We start from the raw sequence: 16,200 nt of genomic DNA on the forward strand, positions 1-16,200 counted from the left end.
ATGCACACTTATTTAAGTAGACGTACATACAGATTCCCTCTTTCAGGGCCGAATCACATTTCCATTGAAGTAAGTGGGAGTTTTGCCAATAACTTGTGTAGTGCCAAGGTTTGGTATTAAACGCATACCTGAAGATTTAAGATTTTTTTTTTTAATGAGCTTGCTCAATAGGCAATTTAAAAATATTCCTAACGTACTGAAACTAAGACAATTAAAAAAAAAAAAAAAAAGACAACGCCGTTTCTGCACATGTACCAGGTCTCATATTTAAGCCATTTTACTATCGGCGCTTTAGAAATGGAGTTAAAACTTTTTTTTTTTCTTTATCCTTTCAGGGAAAGTTTAAGCAACATGCTTAGTCCAGTCCTGGAAAACATCAGCATGAGATATAAATGCTTCCAAAAGTTATGACTGTGTGAAATGGAATTATAATTGAGACCATTTTGTAAACCATAGTTGTGGCTGGCCCTATGGAGCATCTGCCAGATATATGGGACTCTGATTGAATGATGTGATACTTACGGTCTTATATTGCAGAGTGATTATGAGCTATCATTCCATTATACTGGAGAATATTGCATTTCTTAAATAAGTCATAAATATTGTGTTGAAACTAGGACTTTAAACTGGGTGTGCGCAATTTGTTGCACAGCAGAACATGTATAATATCAAACCGGAACCATGCTTCTTTCAAAGTTAGGAGTGTGTTACTCAACTTCATATAGAGGGCTGCATCAATTGGATAAAAAGCCATCTTAAATTATACTTTCAGTTTATTTGTGAACTGTGCATTTGTAACACTAGACCAAAAAAGTGCTCTCTGTAATAGAGGCCAGCTTGAGTATTATTATATGGGGAAAATTAAGGAGGAAAGAAGGAAAACCTTTCAAATTTTTTTTCCAATGGTGTTGACCTTTTCTTTGCTCAAAGACTTAAAACATTTAGCCTATTAGAAAAAAAAAAAAAAAAAAAAGGTAAACCTGCTATGCTGTGGCCCTGCCTACAGCCTTGTTGTATACTTCTCAAGGTCTTTCTTGTGATTTTGGCCACAACCAAAAACCTTTCCCCCCCTTTCCACACCTTTGACCACGGCTATGCTGACACCATTAGCAGGCAGCCTCTCGCTCTGCTGTCAGTGTCATCTGGAAATGGTGGATTGGCACAAGCAGTGGGAAGAGAGGAAAACAGAGGGAAGAAGAGTGTATGGGAGGGATAATGAAGGAGACTGAAAACTGGGATCAGCAATGAAGTGTCTGAGGTACAGCATGGCGTAGTTTTAAGGAGGTAATACTGCTTGCACAAGCAAGCAAGACAATAAAGCTGGGCCTTACCAGATGCTGTAGCTGTGCATCCAACAGTAAATATTTACAATAATGCTGCTTCTTGCACTTTCTTGTTTTATAATAGCATTTCTTTCTAAGTGCTAACTGCAATGGTGTAATGATTTTCTACTTTCATCACAGAAAAAGAAAGAGACGGAGAGACAATGTGGCAGCAATGTTGACACCAGTTTTGTATTAATTCTTTTTTCCTTTAGCAGTGCCCTGTTGAATTGTAGGTGGTCTTTGGCCAGTTTATTAACTCTTTCTGCTGATGATTTATTTCTGTGCTTTGAGAGTATTTATGATGCTTCTTTTATTGTTCATCATCCTTTTGGCTGCTTTTTATGCTGAAGTTTGTATAATCTTCGGTTTTTATTTTTTGACTGGAGTGTGAAATGTGCTAGTCATCTTAAAACATACAAAACCGTAATGGAGTATAAAATATGGATGGCCTCAAAGTGGGAGAATGCATCTGGAACTTTTTATGTAGTAGCAGTTGCCAGCTTTCTTTTAAGGCACCTCCTCCCCCTTCCCCCATCTTTAAATTATTTTTTTTTCTACCTGTAGTGAAATTAATGATGTTATTGTGCTCCTTTTAAATACTTATTATATTCAAAGTGTTGTTCGGACATGAGATAATGGATATTTCACCTCCAGAAAGGATAAATACTTGTCTATTTGATTGCCAGCACCTTTCTTGACACTTGTTTTGCTTCTTTCCTGAATAAAACAGATGTGGGACTGGTGACAGATGAGGGGAGGGTGGGAGTGTGGGGGTTTTTAAGAGTTGGACAACTCTTGTCTCCCCTACTGCTGGGTGATACAGGGGAAAGACGTGTCAGAAGATAGCTGGGGATGCCCTGAGAAGAGATGGGCATGAAACTCGAGAAGAGCAAATTTAGCCATAGGGAGTGCCATTGCAAATAGCAAAGTACGATAATTCTCTGAACAAATTAAGTTAGCAAAACAGCAGCGTGCGCCTGTCCTGGGAGGCGTGCAGGGTGGGGACAGTCCTGCTGCGGTGCCCAGGTACGCAGGGCTGTACAAGTGGCACGTCCCGTATGTTCCCAGCTAGCAGGAGCGCTTGCCGTGTGCCATCCACAGGTTTCCTAACCAGTTCCTGTGTTTCCCTTTCCCCCCTCTGCTGCTTGGCACACGTGGACCCCAGGAGGCTGCGAGCTCGACCTGGCCTGCTTCGTCCAGCTGATCAACGAGATGGGGGGGATGCAGCAAGTGACTGACCTCAAGAAATGGAACAAACTGGCAGACATGCTGCGCATCCCCAAAACTGCACAGGACAGGCTGGCCAAGCTGCAGGAAGCCTACTGCCAGTACTTGCTCTCCTATGACTCCCTCTCCCCCGAGGAGCACAAGAAACTGGAGAAGGAGGTCTTGCTGGAAAAGGAAATCTTGGAGAAGAGGAAAGGACCTTTGGAGGGACATTTGGAGAATGCCTACAAGTTCCATTCCTTGCCCCGGTTTGAGCCCAAAAACGGACTCATCAACGGCGTGGTTCACAAAAATGGCTTCCGCAACAAGTTAAAAGAGGTCGACGTCCCACTGAAGACGGGCAGGCGGCGGCTCTTCGCTCAGGAAAAGGAGACCACGAAGGAGGACGAGGAGGAGGAGGAGGGAGTTCTTAGCGACTTACACAAGTGTATATACAAGGTAACGAGGCGGGCTCTGCTGGTTTCCTTGCGCAGAACTGCCGCTGCTGTGGTCCAGGCTGCACCCAGTTTTGGGGGGAGCTGGTGGGCTGTCACATCCGGGCGGTCTGCTGGCTTTAGCCTCATCTGCCTGGCTCACACGGCGTGCCTGAAAAACTGGAATGCCTTATTGTCGTAAGGAGACGTACTGCGCCAGGCTACCCCCCTCTGCCTCCTTGTGAGAGGTTCCTTGAATAGCTCTGTCCAATTATCCTTGCAGACACAATTTTTACTTTCATTTTCTAGTGACATTTAAAGCAATGTTCTGCTTTCTCACCCCTTCTTGCGAGTCTCTTGTTGTAGTAGCAGCACTTCACATCAAAGCTAGCATCACTGGAAATAGACTACATTTAGAAAGGGCAAATTGAAATGCAAACAATATTTTCATCTGAGATGCCAAATTTTGCTCAGCACTAACAGTCACATGAACGCTTAGTCCTCCACATATCAAGTACATCATTTACAAAAGAATGCTGACTCTCTCACTGTATTTTATTTGGCAGTCTCCTGCCCTTGAGCAGGACTTGGCACTGCAGCTCGCAGTGCAGTTCTGAGTTGTGCTGAACTGTTAAGCCAAGCTCCGAGAGAAATATAGAATTCAGTGTCCGTGCCCAGGAAAGGAATACGCCGTTCTTCCCTTTCCAATCTCACTTCCATCACTGGGAAATGAAGCCAGATAGCCCAAAGTGGCTTATTGCTAAGCTATTTAGAGACTGCGTGAGCTCATGACTTGGGCTTTATAAGCTTTCTTTGGGTTTCTTTGCAGCCTATTACGATTTGTCAGCCAGAATTTCTTTTATTCAGGGACTCCATCCTCAGTCCCACTTCTGAAAAGCAATCTCTTTGCCATCTGCCTATTGGACAGAAGCATATCTAATGACAGCGGTGTTTGTGAATAGTGAAGTGGCATTTCGGTGGTTAATATACTGTGCTTAATGATGTGAAATGAAAAATCTGATACAACTTACCCTGACTGCTGTATGAACAACCTCCAGCGTAGCAGGGGGGAATGCCTGTACTTTTCCAGTGAAAGTCGCAAGGTGAGGTTTAGAAGATAAAAATGTAGCTCAAAAAGCTAGACTGTAGTTTATTAAGTGAAGTATCCCAATCAGGCTTTTAGAAAATAAGGAAAAAAAAAAAAAGGCAAGCAAGATATGGTTGGTAGCCTTCCACCCCCCCCAAAAAAGTCTGAGAGCTCCCCCCAAGTTGCTGTTGCTGCCCAAGAACCACTGACGGTACTGGAAGTATCAGACCTTGTCTGAGTCCAGCAAAACCCAGTGACCGAACCTTAGTAATATTTCTGTTCCGTGGCATAGGAATTACCAGAGAGGAGCATCGCTGAGGCTGCAGGCTGGTGGTCTCCTCACCTGGACCAGACTCCTGCCATGCAGCTCCCTCGGGAGGCCTGATCTGAGCAGAGGTGCTGGAGCTTCGATTTCCACAGCACTTGAGGGATTAAACCTCAAGGACAAATGCCTGACAAGTGGTTATGGCACTTAGAGCAAGCCCGAAAGCATAAAAATAAGAAATCTTGCAGTGAGAGTCATTCGTTACTAGGCTGGCTAATAAGACCGAGCTGAGATGGTGCCTGGCTTTTGGATTCAAGTGGAGGGTACTTCACAGAATTTTATGAAACAAACTTTTTAATCCTGCATCCTCTGTTTTTTTTGAATGATGGTGTCCTTCTGTGTCTGTGTGTGGATGGGGGAGTGTTCTCTTCCTATTAACATGTTTCTGAGAAAATCTATTTTTTTTATCAGAACGTGTCCTCATGTTACAGTTTCAGTGTATGGTGGGATTATAATGGTTCCTTTCTAAAGCACATTTCTCATTCTAATTAAAAACAAAACAAAAAAACAAAAACCCTTTTATAAATGTCCAGGTCCATAGATCGAGGGCTGGAGGAGAACATCATAATAATATGGACGCAGTCCAATTTAGACCATAAAGTCTATACCTCAGACCATAAAGAGAGACCATACATTTAGGATTTTGCACAGTAATTTTTGCAGTCAGCATGTGCTTGAGCTGGAACGCATTTTTAGAAAGAGACATCCAGTCTTCCAGAAGCAGTTACCACCATATCGCATGTCAAGGTTAGAGTAAATCTCCTTTGTGTTTGGCTGATTTTCTGCCAGTACTCCCAAATTACTTTCAGTGTTGCTCCTTGCCAGGCTGTAAGGCCTGCTGTGCTTTTAGGTGTACGCTGCAGGCTGCTGCCCTTGCTTTCTTTACCCCCTAAATGTATGGCTTTTTCTGCCTGCCTTTAATAAAATGTCGTCTGTAAGTATATTAAGTAGACTGCAGCCATCAAAGAGTTATCTGTTGCAAGATTTTCACTTACTACTTCTTCCCCATTGGTAGCTCTGAAAATATTTTAAAAATCTGGAGTGGAGCTGACTAAAATCAGAGCACTGGTTTCCATACAGCACAACCTGAAGGCTTACAAGCAGGCCTGTTGCGGGGACAGGCAGAAGAAATCATCAAAGTGAGTTTTACCAGTGCTCCCAGGGAAGTGGCCGAGAAACTCCGTGCTGAGCTCACTTCAGCCAGGTCATGCCGTGGTTGCTTTGACATCTGTAACGTTTGGAGCCTTGCAGGATCCTTCTCTGTGCCTTTCCTTGCATTTCCATGCCATGGCCAGGAATGACATACACCAGGCAGGCTTGCTGATGGTGCTCCTAGTTTGTTCTTGAGGCTGATGCAGAGGCCATGGGAAAAAAAAAAAAAAGGAAAAGGAGAGCTTGTCGCTTAATCCTTTCTCTGTCATATTGTAAGAGAAAATACTGTATATATTGTCTCTCACAGCAACAGAGACTGTGCTTAGTAGCTTGAAGTTCCCAAGACAGATGCTGAACTGGTCAAGCATTTTTTGAGGGCATTTAGAAGGTTATTTTATTTTTCAGCACTTAATTCTGTGTTCTGGTCAAGGTGCTCCGCTACAGCATTTTTAAATTATTTTCTGAACACCCATTAGAAAATTTTGTGAGATCCCTCAGATTTAAAAAAAAAACACAAGCAAACAAATAAAATGATAGAAAACCTCAATCATTAAATTTGTTTTACAACTTCTAGGAGACTAAAAAGATACCAAATTCTTGATTGAGGAAAAAATGAGTAAATGCAATTTTGAAGGGCCAAACTGTTGAGTTTTCCTTCTTTTCTTGCTTGCTGCATATCTGAAAAACAGAAAGACACAGCTAATCTTGGAAGATCGATCCTCATGCTTCCTTCTCTTTGTAGGATGAGAGAAAGCTGTTGCAGAGTGTTTGTCAGCTTGTGAACAGTGAAGTATGTGCTCAAGTTTGACAACTGTTGGTGCGGGCCCTGCATTTTATCGGACTTTTTGTTTTAAGACTCTGCTTCAGTAAATGATTCATGATGGCATTAAAAGATGAAGGAAATTGCTTATTGTATCGCAAAGCATCCAGCTCTGAAGTTTATGGGAATTGGAGGGCCCCAGGCTGTGGGCATTTCATAAACTTTTGCTACGGTTAATTGCATTGCGTTCAATTAAAAAAGTGACGATGTCACAACCATAGGAGCCCAGCAAAGTGATAGACTTGGCCTCTGGGCGAAAGGCTGCTGTGCAGTTGTTCCCAGCTTACTCTTGGGCATAGTTCATAAATAAATAAGAGAAAAGGCTTAGGCGGTTTGGCAGATCTGTTTCATTACTGGAAAACCTAAAAGGTAGCAGTCCAAGAGATAAAACATCAATTTACGTGGAGTTTAAGCCTGTGGTTGCTCAGTTGGATGAGTGGTGAATACGTTGGGGTTTAGAGGAAGGAGCAGTACATCTGGTAAGGTGCGGGAGATGTTTTCAACTTTGTGTTTGCAGAGTGATGCTGGTCTTTGCCTACAGTGATCCCTGTAAACAGGCTTGGCCACAGCAGCTACTGTGGGGTTCGTGACCTTGGCACCCCCCAGCTCTCACAGGTTGTGGCTTCCCAGTTCTCCTCCTCTTCCCTGGAGCAGAGAAGGCGATAGGTCTGTCCCTGTATGGGTGTACTGGTACGTCTGGCTGAAAGGAGCAAGTGGGTTCTGGTGCTCCTGCCTTCAGTGTCTTCAGAGGATGCTCCCAGAGCTACTGCTATTATAGATGCACGTGAAAGCAGGTACCCAGAAAGTTAGATAGAGCTCAAACAGAAAACCAAGTCAGGTCCTCCTCTCATACAGGCTACGTCCTGCAGTAGGGCCAAGAAAGAGTGCACTCATTTGGCAATTTTACTGTATTTTACTTTTCTCAGCCTTGTAATAAATGGTCCTGGTTCCTTGAAATTATACTTTTATTGAATGGGGCATAACTAGTTTTTGTGTGCAGGTGATTACTGTAATTGCAGTAAACTTTATTTTTTTGTGACCCCCTTGATCTCATACAATACTGGTTTGATGCTGAATATTTCTGTGAATTTTCTGTCTTTTTCATCTCCTTCTGTGTATGTAAAAGCATAGCCACATGGTCCTTTGGATCTGAATCTCCTGTAGTTTTCAAATGCAGAGCTGTGCTGGACGAAGCAGTGTACATGGCTTTCTTTGAATGTTCAGTTGGTCTTCTAAAGGATTGGTTTGACAATATTATTTTGACATTAAATACGATGTCAAGTGATAAGATTTCTCTATCATTTGAGATATTTTCCCTAATAAGAAATGAGTTTAGATCCACATGTGTTCTGAAGACATTCTTCTCTTTGTGATTTGAGATTGAGCATGTAAGGAGAAGAGTGAAGCCAGGGGAGATGGAGGCACCTTTTTTTTATTTTCACTTTTCATTATATTTTCTTTTTCCACAGGGTAGGTCTGTTTCTTTAACGACCTTCTACCGAACAGCAAGAAACATCATGAACATGTGCTTCACAAAGGAGCCTACAGTAGCTGAAGTAGAGGTGAGACCAACACAAGGGGTGGTAAATGTTTTATAGGGGAGAGATTGAGCATGCGGGTTCGGCATAGTTGGTGTTCAGGCACTACCATTCACAGTTCAGTGTGGGATATCTGGTGTGAAAGAAAATTAATTTATTAGATATATGTGGTACTGATTTCTTTTGATTTTTTTCCTAAACATTTTTAATAAAGGTGTTGATGAACTGAGGGGAGAGAAAGATGTTTTAATTCATTTTGTGATGAAGCACAGGAACAAAGAGATCTAAATTCTGTCTTTGCAGTCCACTGTTACTTTTAATTATTTATATTCTTATTTTTAGAAAGTGTTGTATGTTGAGTTACATTTCTGATGTCATTTCTGGGGTTTATATTTTAGTGTAACGGGAGATAGCTTATTCAACAAACTGAAAATCTGTCACCATTTTCTTTCGCAACAGCAAGAATATTGGCGGTTAGTGGAACAGAAAGATTGCCATGTAGCAGTGCATTGTGGAAAAGTAGATACCAACACCCACGGGAGTGGCTTTCCTGTGGGGAAATCTGAACCATTTTCAAGGTAAGGTCACAGAGTCAGTGCTGGCTGCCCCACTGATATGAGCAGAGGTGGGGGCACGAGGCCAGCAGGGCAGCGCAGTGCTGGGGACGTTGGTAACGGGGACGTGGCACTGACATGTATCTGCCTCTGTGTTGCCCCTTGAACAGGCATGGGTGGAACCTCACAGTCCTTCCTAATAATACAGGATCCATCCTGCGACATCTTGGTGCTGTGCCTGGTAAGCAAGGCTCTTTCTTTCCTACGTTTTCAGCAGTCCTAAGTTCCCTCTAAATGTGGTTGTGTAGTCATCAAAGCCTTCTCACTCTTTCCAGTCCTTCTGTTGGGTGGCTGCCCGGGTAGAGAGGCAGTTTTATGTAGCAGTTGGTGTTCAGTAGGACTGAAAGCAGGTGTGCAGATTAAGAATTAATGAACGGTTGAGACCATATACCTGGGAGGAACCAGTTGTGCTTGCAGTATCACTTTCTGTTGTTGCCAGTACATTGGTGTTCTTGTTTTTTGTCAAGGTGATGAAAGACAGAGCCATGCAACTTTCTTATTTGCAAACCTAGATGAGTGCTGGGTAAAGCAGCATGCAGGTTTTTTAAATGAATTGTCACAAGTGTTACAAGCTCCAGCTGCATCTGTGCCATTGAAATTTACCAGTAGAAACAGTTGAAAGCAAAATCCAGTCACCTGTGCAGATGTTGAGCCTGGAACCCACCAGCTGGGAAAGAGGATACGTGTTCACATGTATACGTACACCTGACAACATGAAGCAACCTCCTCTGATCAATGGCATTGAGCTTGAAATATGGGCTTTTGTCAGTAATCTGAAGAATAACATTTTTTACAGCTTTTGGAAAACAAATATGTTGAAGGGCACTGTAAACATCTGGTAGTGGAAAATGCTGAATTTATTAAATAAATCACTCTTTGTTAATTATTCACTCTGATAGGAAGACTTAAAACTTCAGGGTCAGCTGACAGGTAGAAGATTTTTCTACCAAGATGACCTCAAACTGTATTTTAATTAGAAATGGCAGTTACTCAAAACTCGTTTTCAATCTCTGTTTTAGGAGTGACGATTCCTTGGCTAAATATTGGCATGGTCTTTTCTACCTCATGCTGGTCTCGAGACCAAAATCACCTTCCATACATTGACTACTTACACACTGGTGCTGATTGCATTTGGTAGGTATTCCTGTGTTTTGTTCTTTTCATGTTCACCACAGTTGGCCCTCTGTGGGCTTGGGTTGACAGCAGTTTGAGTAACACCTTTTGCATGGATGAATGCCATCTAGAAGTCTAGTCCTTGTGATAGACGATTTAATGAGAAAGCATCGTATAAACTAACAGGTGGAAAGAAGCCTTTCTTGGAAGAAAAGTTTCAGTTTATCTTCCATGGTCTACTCTGAGATACTTAGTGATTATATATGCTTCTGCTTGTTGTAGGGTTCAATGTATAGAGAGTTGTCATGACATGGAAACTAGCATGACAGCTAGTCAAGGTAGGCTTCCTTTAGGCTGACAGAGAGATGCTTGTTCAAGCTAGCTTTATATTGTCACTTGTAAAATGATTGAATCCATGCTCTGACTATATAGGAACCACTTTCTTATCTTACACAAAATATCCTGAACTCTCTATCTACCACATCCTTTATATTTTCTATCATACATTTTTCATTATCATATGGTAATCATTTTTAATGCTTACACACATCATTCTAGTACCTGGATATGGGCATTAGCAGTTAGTTGCTAGCTACATTTCATATTCTGTAGACACTTAATGTAAGTACACTTACGTCTATGTACCCCTGGACAAACAGCTCATTAGATCCTGTGATATAGCTACAATTAGCTGTATGACCAGATATTGTCATCTCTTCTGGCTGTCAGCCTGAAGATCAGCAGAGAAAAAGTAATCATCAGTACAGTGAACAGTAATGAGATGTTAAATCATAGGAAGTACAGCCTCCTACAGATTCATCATATGACACATACGGAGTTAATATTAGTGCACATTGTAAGCAAACATCCTGTTACAGACATGGTCTGTAAGGCTAGCTGAATGCTTTATAAATTGGTGGTGAGACCTGGACAAATGACAAGAGAACTGCCCCCCTTTTCCCCAAAATCTTTCCAGATGGATTCTCTTCCATCATTTGCCAAGTTTGGAAGAACAGCTGTGTGTGTGACTGGTGCTGGGGCACATGGACTCCAGATTGAGGCCTCATTCTTTAAAGTGAGCTGAGATGAGCCGTGATAAATCTGGAGGTGCTTTTTATTTGCCTGAGCATAACAAAACCAAGTAAAGCAATGTTGCAGATAAACCCTAGCACGGCAGCAACTCAAGGCAAGTTCGGCAATCCCAGGATTTGCAGTTTCCCACCAAGCTGTGTTGCTCACTTCACAGCGATCAGGCACCAAGTGCCAGATCTTGGGAACAGGTATCCCCTGAATGGACATAAAGTACAACCAGCAGGGTGCAAGCAGGAGCAGGACATTGACTAGTGGTGAATTGTCACCACATCACATGCCTGCATCCCACAAAGTCGCAGTTCTCCAGATGTGTGAAGCTAACACCTGAGTCTCCTGTTACTATTTGTCATTTCTGTGTAGAAAGTGCTGCCAGCAGCGAGCACAGAGAGAGGACAGCTAGGTTGTTGGCTTCTAGAGGAGAGGAGGATGTGCAGCTCGGAGCATGTACCCAGCAGTTTTAAATCTTAGTCAGGTCTTTCTTTTGTTGCAAGGGAGGGGAGAGATGTGAGATTTGTTCAGTAAGAAATGAAAGAAGGTAGACTACTTTGTGTACTAACAGTACACAGTACACAGTAACAGTACACAGTAGAGGTGATTCGTGGTTTCTTGGTTGTTACGAACAGAAAATGTTTTTAAATAAAAGGTACTTTGGTTCATGCACATGGAATAAATATACTGGTTTGTAATACAGGTAACAGTATGTGTGTGTGTGTGTGTGTGTGTAGATAGATAGATAGATGTAGTTGTGGATGACCCCTCCCTGGAAGTGCTCAAGGCCAGGCAGGATGGGGCTTTGGGCAGACTGGTCTGGTGGGAGGTGTCCCTGCCCATGGCAGGGGGTTGGCACTGGGTGGTCTTTAAGGTCCCTTCCAACCCAAACCATTCTGTGATGATTCTATGATGTTGGTGTTCAAGAGATGCGAACTTCTGCTCATAATTACTGCAACAGGGTTCCAGTGCCATTAAAATGTTCATGGTGCTATTGCTGATTTTCCTACTCTGATTCTACAGAGCAATGAATTTTCACATTTCTGTTTTGGTGATTTTATGTCTTTTGGCATCTACTGAACACCATCAGACTGAATCTAAATAAACAGCTTTCCATCAGTCCTGAATGTTTTGCAAAAAAAGAACTGTGTGGGAATGCGTGTTTAATTTCTTCCTTTTAGTCAATGTCCTGGTCTAAATTGCCTTGTACTATGTAGCTGTGGACCATTATTTACTCCATAGTAAATCTCTCTCTTTTCCTCTGACAAAACAACAGGTATTGCATTCCTGCTGCGGAGGAGAACAAACTTGATGATGTGGTACATACCCTGCTGCAAGCCAATGGCACTCCAGGGCTGGAAATGCTTGAAAGTAATGTAATGGTAGGTTAATACTGGGAGTGAGGTATTCCCATTTGAGAATCCAAGGCTAATCAGAAGGCTGGTGTTTGGAAATCTATTTATTCTTCTTTTTTTTTTTTAATATATTTTTTTATTTTTTTTCCCCTTACACTACAGTGATGCTGTTGTGAAAATATGGACACTTTATACTTGCAGCATTCACCCATGTGGCATTTTTCTAGCATAGCTCACATGTTAAAATGTTGAAAGAAAAATAAACATGACAGTGCAGTAAATGTCCATTTTTAATGGTGTCCATGATGTATTTGAACTCACAAAGTGACTGTTTTGTAATCAATTCATCTGCCATGACTGACGTTTTATGATGCAGTCATGGATATGAGAAGCCCAATACTTTGAAGGATTTCAAAATTTTTTTGGCTCCCTTGTTTATTTTATAGATAACAATTTCCATTTAGTGCATTTAAGAATAAATTTGGGAGAACGCAACAAATTCCTTGGCTGTCCATGTTACCATCTCTAACAAAAGTGTAAAGGCAAGATGGATCCAATGACACGTCTGTCTAGAATAATCTGGATGGAAAAACAAATGGCTTACATTACTTTTATTATTATTATTATTATTACAGATAGCATGTTTCTGAGGCTTTGTGTTTGAGATTCTTTGGCAAGTGAAAGTTTCAACTATTGGTTTCAGAAGAGAAACATCTGTAATTCTCACTCCAAAAAACTAAGTTTCAGCATGTGCAAAAGGGAAGAGAGAAAGTAGAAGCAGAGTTGTTAGCAGAGTGTAGCTTTTCCCCAGAACTAGTGGCAGTACCAAGCAAGGAAGGGGATCAAACTGTACAACAAAGTTCTGACTTTATTTCTTTATTGTTTTTATGTCTTTCTAGATCTCCCCAGAAATCTTGTGTAAGGAGGGGATCAGGGTGCACCGTACTGTACAGCAGAGCGGGCAGTTTGTTGTCTGTTTTCCTGGATCCTTTGTGTCTAAAGTGTGTTGTGGCTATAGTGTTTCTGAAACAGTGCACTTTGCTACCACCCAGTGGACAAGTATGGGTTTTAAAACAGCCAAGGTAAGTTGAGAAAAGGAGTTAAAATGGATTCACCACCCCGACATCTAAAACGAGAGAAAAGAGCAAAACAGACATTCCAGGATTGATAGTATTGTGAGACCAGTACAACTATGTTTATTTTTGTGGAATATTAAATTAAAAAAAAAAAGAAAGAAAAAAATATGCAAGGCATATGATGATACAGTGTTTTCAGAAAAGCAATTAAGTTAATAATTGATAACTAAAAACTTCTGTATATTTGAAAAATTCAGAAGATTATTATGCCTGCAGACCAGTTTGCAAGGAAGCTTTTCAAAAATCCCTTCAGAGCTACAGATAATATATTGTATTATGTTTACTACATTTTTTAGGCGATGTTTTCTAGAACCATTAGAATCTCAGGTGCAAGTATCTGAATAACTGTGGTTGTTAGCTTTTATGGTAGGCAGAGTCAGTTAACACTCACAGCTGTATTGCTTGTCTTTCTCTGCCCCTTCATTCAGGAAAAGCTGTTGATCAGGGCAATTTCATTTTAATCAACTTGAAAGTTCTTAGGTTCACTGACCAGCCCGTCTTATACTAAGCTGTAAATAAAACTTCCAATCCCCTTTTCATGCAACTAACTGAGGTAGACTGTCTGCAGAAACAGCTGAATTGCCCAGTCCTGATTTTGGCTACATTTCTTTGTTCTAAGACAAACAATATATTTGACTAATTGTGTGTCTGACCTCCTCAAATACACTATGGGTTACAGATGCTATTTTGGTAGTGTTTTCTAGCTAAGCCAATAGTAAGTTGTCGTTTACAGCTTCACACCAAGTGGTTAGTAAGTAATTAAATGTAATATGTCCACACCTAGGTTTTGGTTCTTTAGGGTTAATGGAATTCTTCCAGTCTGGTTATACCAACTGTATAATAACTTAGTTTGAAATAAAAGGTTATTTTATTACAGATTTATTTTGGGGGAAGGTGGGAATTGTATATGTGTGTAGGTAAGGAATAAGAATACTGAACTGACCTTTTATGTCTGAAGGTACACTACTATATTAACACCATATGCTGTATTTATTGTTCTACTGAACACTTGTTTGATATTGTGAAAATGCGACTCTTGTAAGAGACAGAAAATCACTATGCAGCAATTAAAAAGCTCTTCCTGGTGCCTCAGATTCTGAAGAACAGTTTCTTTTGATTAACTTTTAAAAACTTTGCACTGGGTAAATATAACCTGACTGAAAATACAGCGTATCCTAATCTATAATAACCTGCCTTGGAAATTGAAGTTACAAACTCTGACAAACTTTATAAGAACCACAGATATGTGTTTATATAAAATAACTCTGGAAACACCTACTACACTGTTTTTTCTGTCTTTCTTTTCCTCCTTTTCTTTCCTCAAACTCTCCTATATTCTTAACTCTCTTAACTTTTGGAAATTCTTCCTTGTTTCCTTCACTTTATCAAGGCACATTGCCGTTTTCTAAGGTTGACTGGGATTGGGCTTTTCAAAGATTGTGAGAAGTTCTGTGTATAATGAGCAAGTTTCCCCTTTTGGACTGTTAATGAACTTTCTGAAAAACAACTGTATCTTACTGTCTTTCAGTTCTGGACAGCAATATTGACAGTTTTTGGCTGTTTGATATATTAACTTCGCTTTCCCTCTGTGATACTGTGACTTGATTTTTATAGTGACACTCTTTATATTACTAAACAATGTTGTTTTATTTCATGTATTAAATGACCACCAAATCTTCTTTAATATATGCAAAAAATGAAATTCTGCATCTGAAGTTGCATTGATTCCAGTTCATAAGGAGTTTGGGATAAATGTTGGGATAAAGGGAGTTTGTATAAAGCCTTGCGTAAAGGGACAGACAGGTTTCAGCTGAGCTGTAAACCAGGTTGCTGACTTTGGAAAAGCATCCTAAATGCCTTGGGAATTTTTAGACTAAGGAGAAGGCTTACAGGTATGGAAGAGTTTGTGTCTTCAGTGGCAAAGGGGAAACTCCAAATAAGGCACTGGGCAGAGTCAGTAAAATTCATTATGGAAAACAGAAAATGGGACTAAATATATGCACGCTGGTCTGGAGGCTTGGAAGTTGGAACATCTGGTTTTAGAGGAGGGCTTTGGTAGCACGGGGCCTACCAGAAATTCGGTGGGAAGAAGGGACTCAGCAGGTACAGTAAAACAAGAGGAAAGAATTACCTAGGAAAGATGGAGCTAGTCATTGTGTTGGAGCAGCATGGCTGTTACATGAAAGAGCTTACAGTCAAATCAGTTGGGTTTAGTACAGCCACAACTGACTTAATCCCTGTGCACTGATCTTCCAGACCAGAATAGGAAAAGCGTAGTACTAGCACCATGTTCCTGACTGTCCAACCAAGATGCTGGCAGAGGCTTTATGTGTATTGTCCCAAAGTTTTACTTTGGGTTAAGAATGTGCTTTTAAGACACCATGCAATTATCACTCCTTGGTTCCTATCATGGAGCTGTCTTAGCCTGAGCAGACTGGGTTGCTTTCAGATGAAGCTAAATGGGAAGAGGCGGTCCAGAAATGCACTTCATGTCCTCCAGACCAGGCTAGACTTCTTGAAAGTAAAGTCTTCAGCTTTACACACACACATCGTCTAGGTGTTTGGGTCCTCAGCACTGACTGTTTCACTCTACACATCTGCTCTTCCTGCCTCACGATACTTGATAACACAGACATCATCTGTGTCATACTAAAGGTTGTGAGAGAAACTGCCATTGTCCCCCCACTAAACTTGGCACGGCTAACCACCAGAAGAAAGGAGTCTATCTGAAATAAGACAGAAATCCCCTTCATGTCCAAAAGGTGAAAATGCAAATAAAACTACTCCCTTCCCACCTGAAACTCTAGCAAGATGAATGCAAACAGACTAATGCAGGCCAAAAAGAGATTCTGAAGAACAACTTGCTAAAGGCAAGAAGAAAAAAAAATGTATAAAAGAACGACAATGGGGGCAATCAAACATGGCTTTTGTAGAGAGATCGTGTCCTCCAGGCCTTGAAACTTCTTGCAGGAGGTATGGACAAAAAAGATCCAGTTGTCAGAGTGTGCTAGTATT

General features: G+C 41.2%; 1 protein-coding gene across 4 annotated transcripts in view; it reads left to right on the top strand.

Moving 5' to 3' along the window:
* JARID2 (jumonji and AT-rich interaction domain containing 2) overlaps positions 1-16,200 on the top strand; it is a 212,591-nt gene that overhangs the window by 186,903 nt on the left and 9,488 nt on the right. For all 4 annotated transcript variants that reach the window (XM_040546393.1, XM_040546392.1, XM_040546394.1 and 1 more), the window contains exons 8-14: positions 2,491-2,990; positions 7,819-7,911; positions 8,347-8,465; positions 8,612-8,682; positions 9,521-9,635; positions 11,971-12,076; positions 12,949-13,131. In XM_040546393.1, coding sequence (XP_040402327.1) covers positions 2,491-2,990; positions 7,819-7,911; positions 8,347-8,465; positions 8,612-8,682; positions 9,521-9,635; positions 11,971-12,076; positions 12,949-13,131 — 1,187 coding nt within the window. The remainder of the gene's footprint in view (positions 1-2,490; positions 2,991-7,818; positions 7,912-8,346; positions 8,466-8,611; positions 8,683-9,520; positions 9,636-11,970; positions 12,077-12,948; positions 13,132-16,200) is intronic.

The sequence above is a fragment of the Cygnus olor genome, chromosome 2 (assembly GCF_009769625.2).
Source record: "Cygnus olor isolate bCygOlo1 chromosome 2, bCygOlo1.pri.v2, whole genome shotgun sequence".
NCBI lineage: Eukaryota > Metazoa > Chordata > Aves > Anseriformes > Anatidae > Cygnus > Cygnus olor.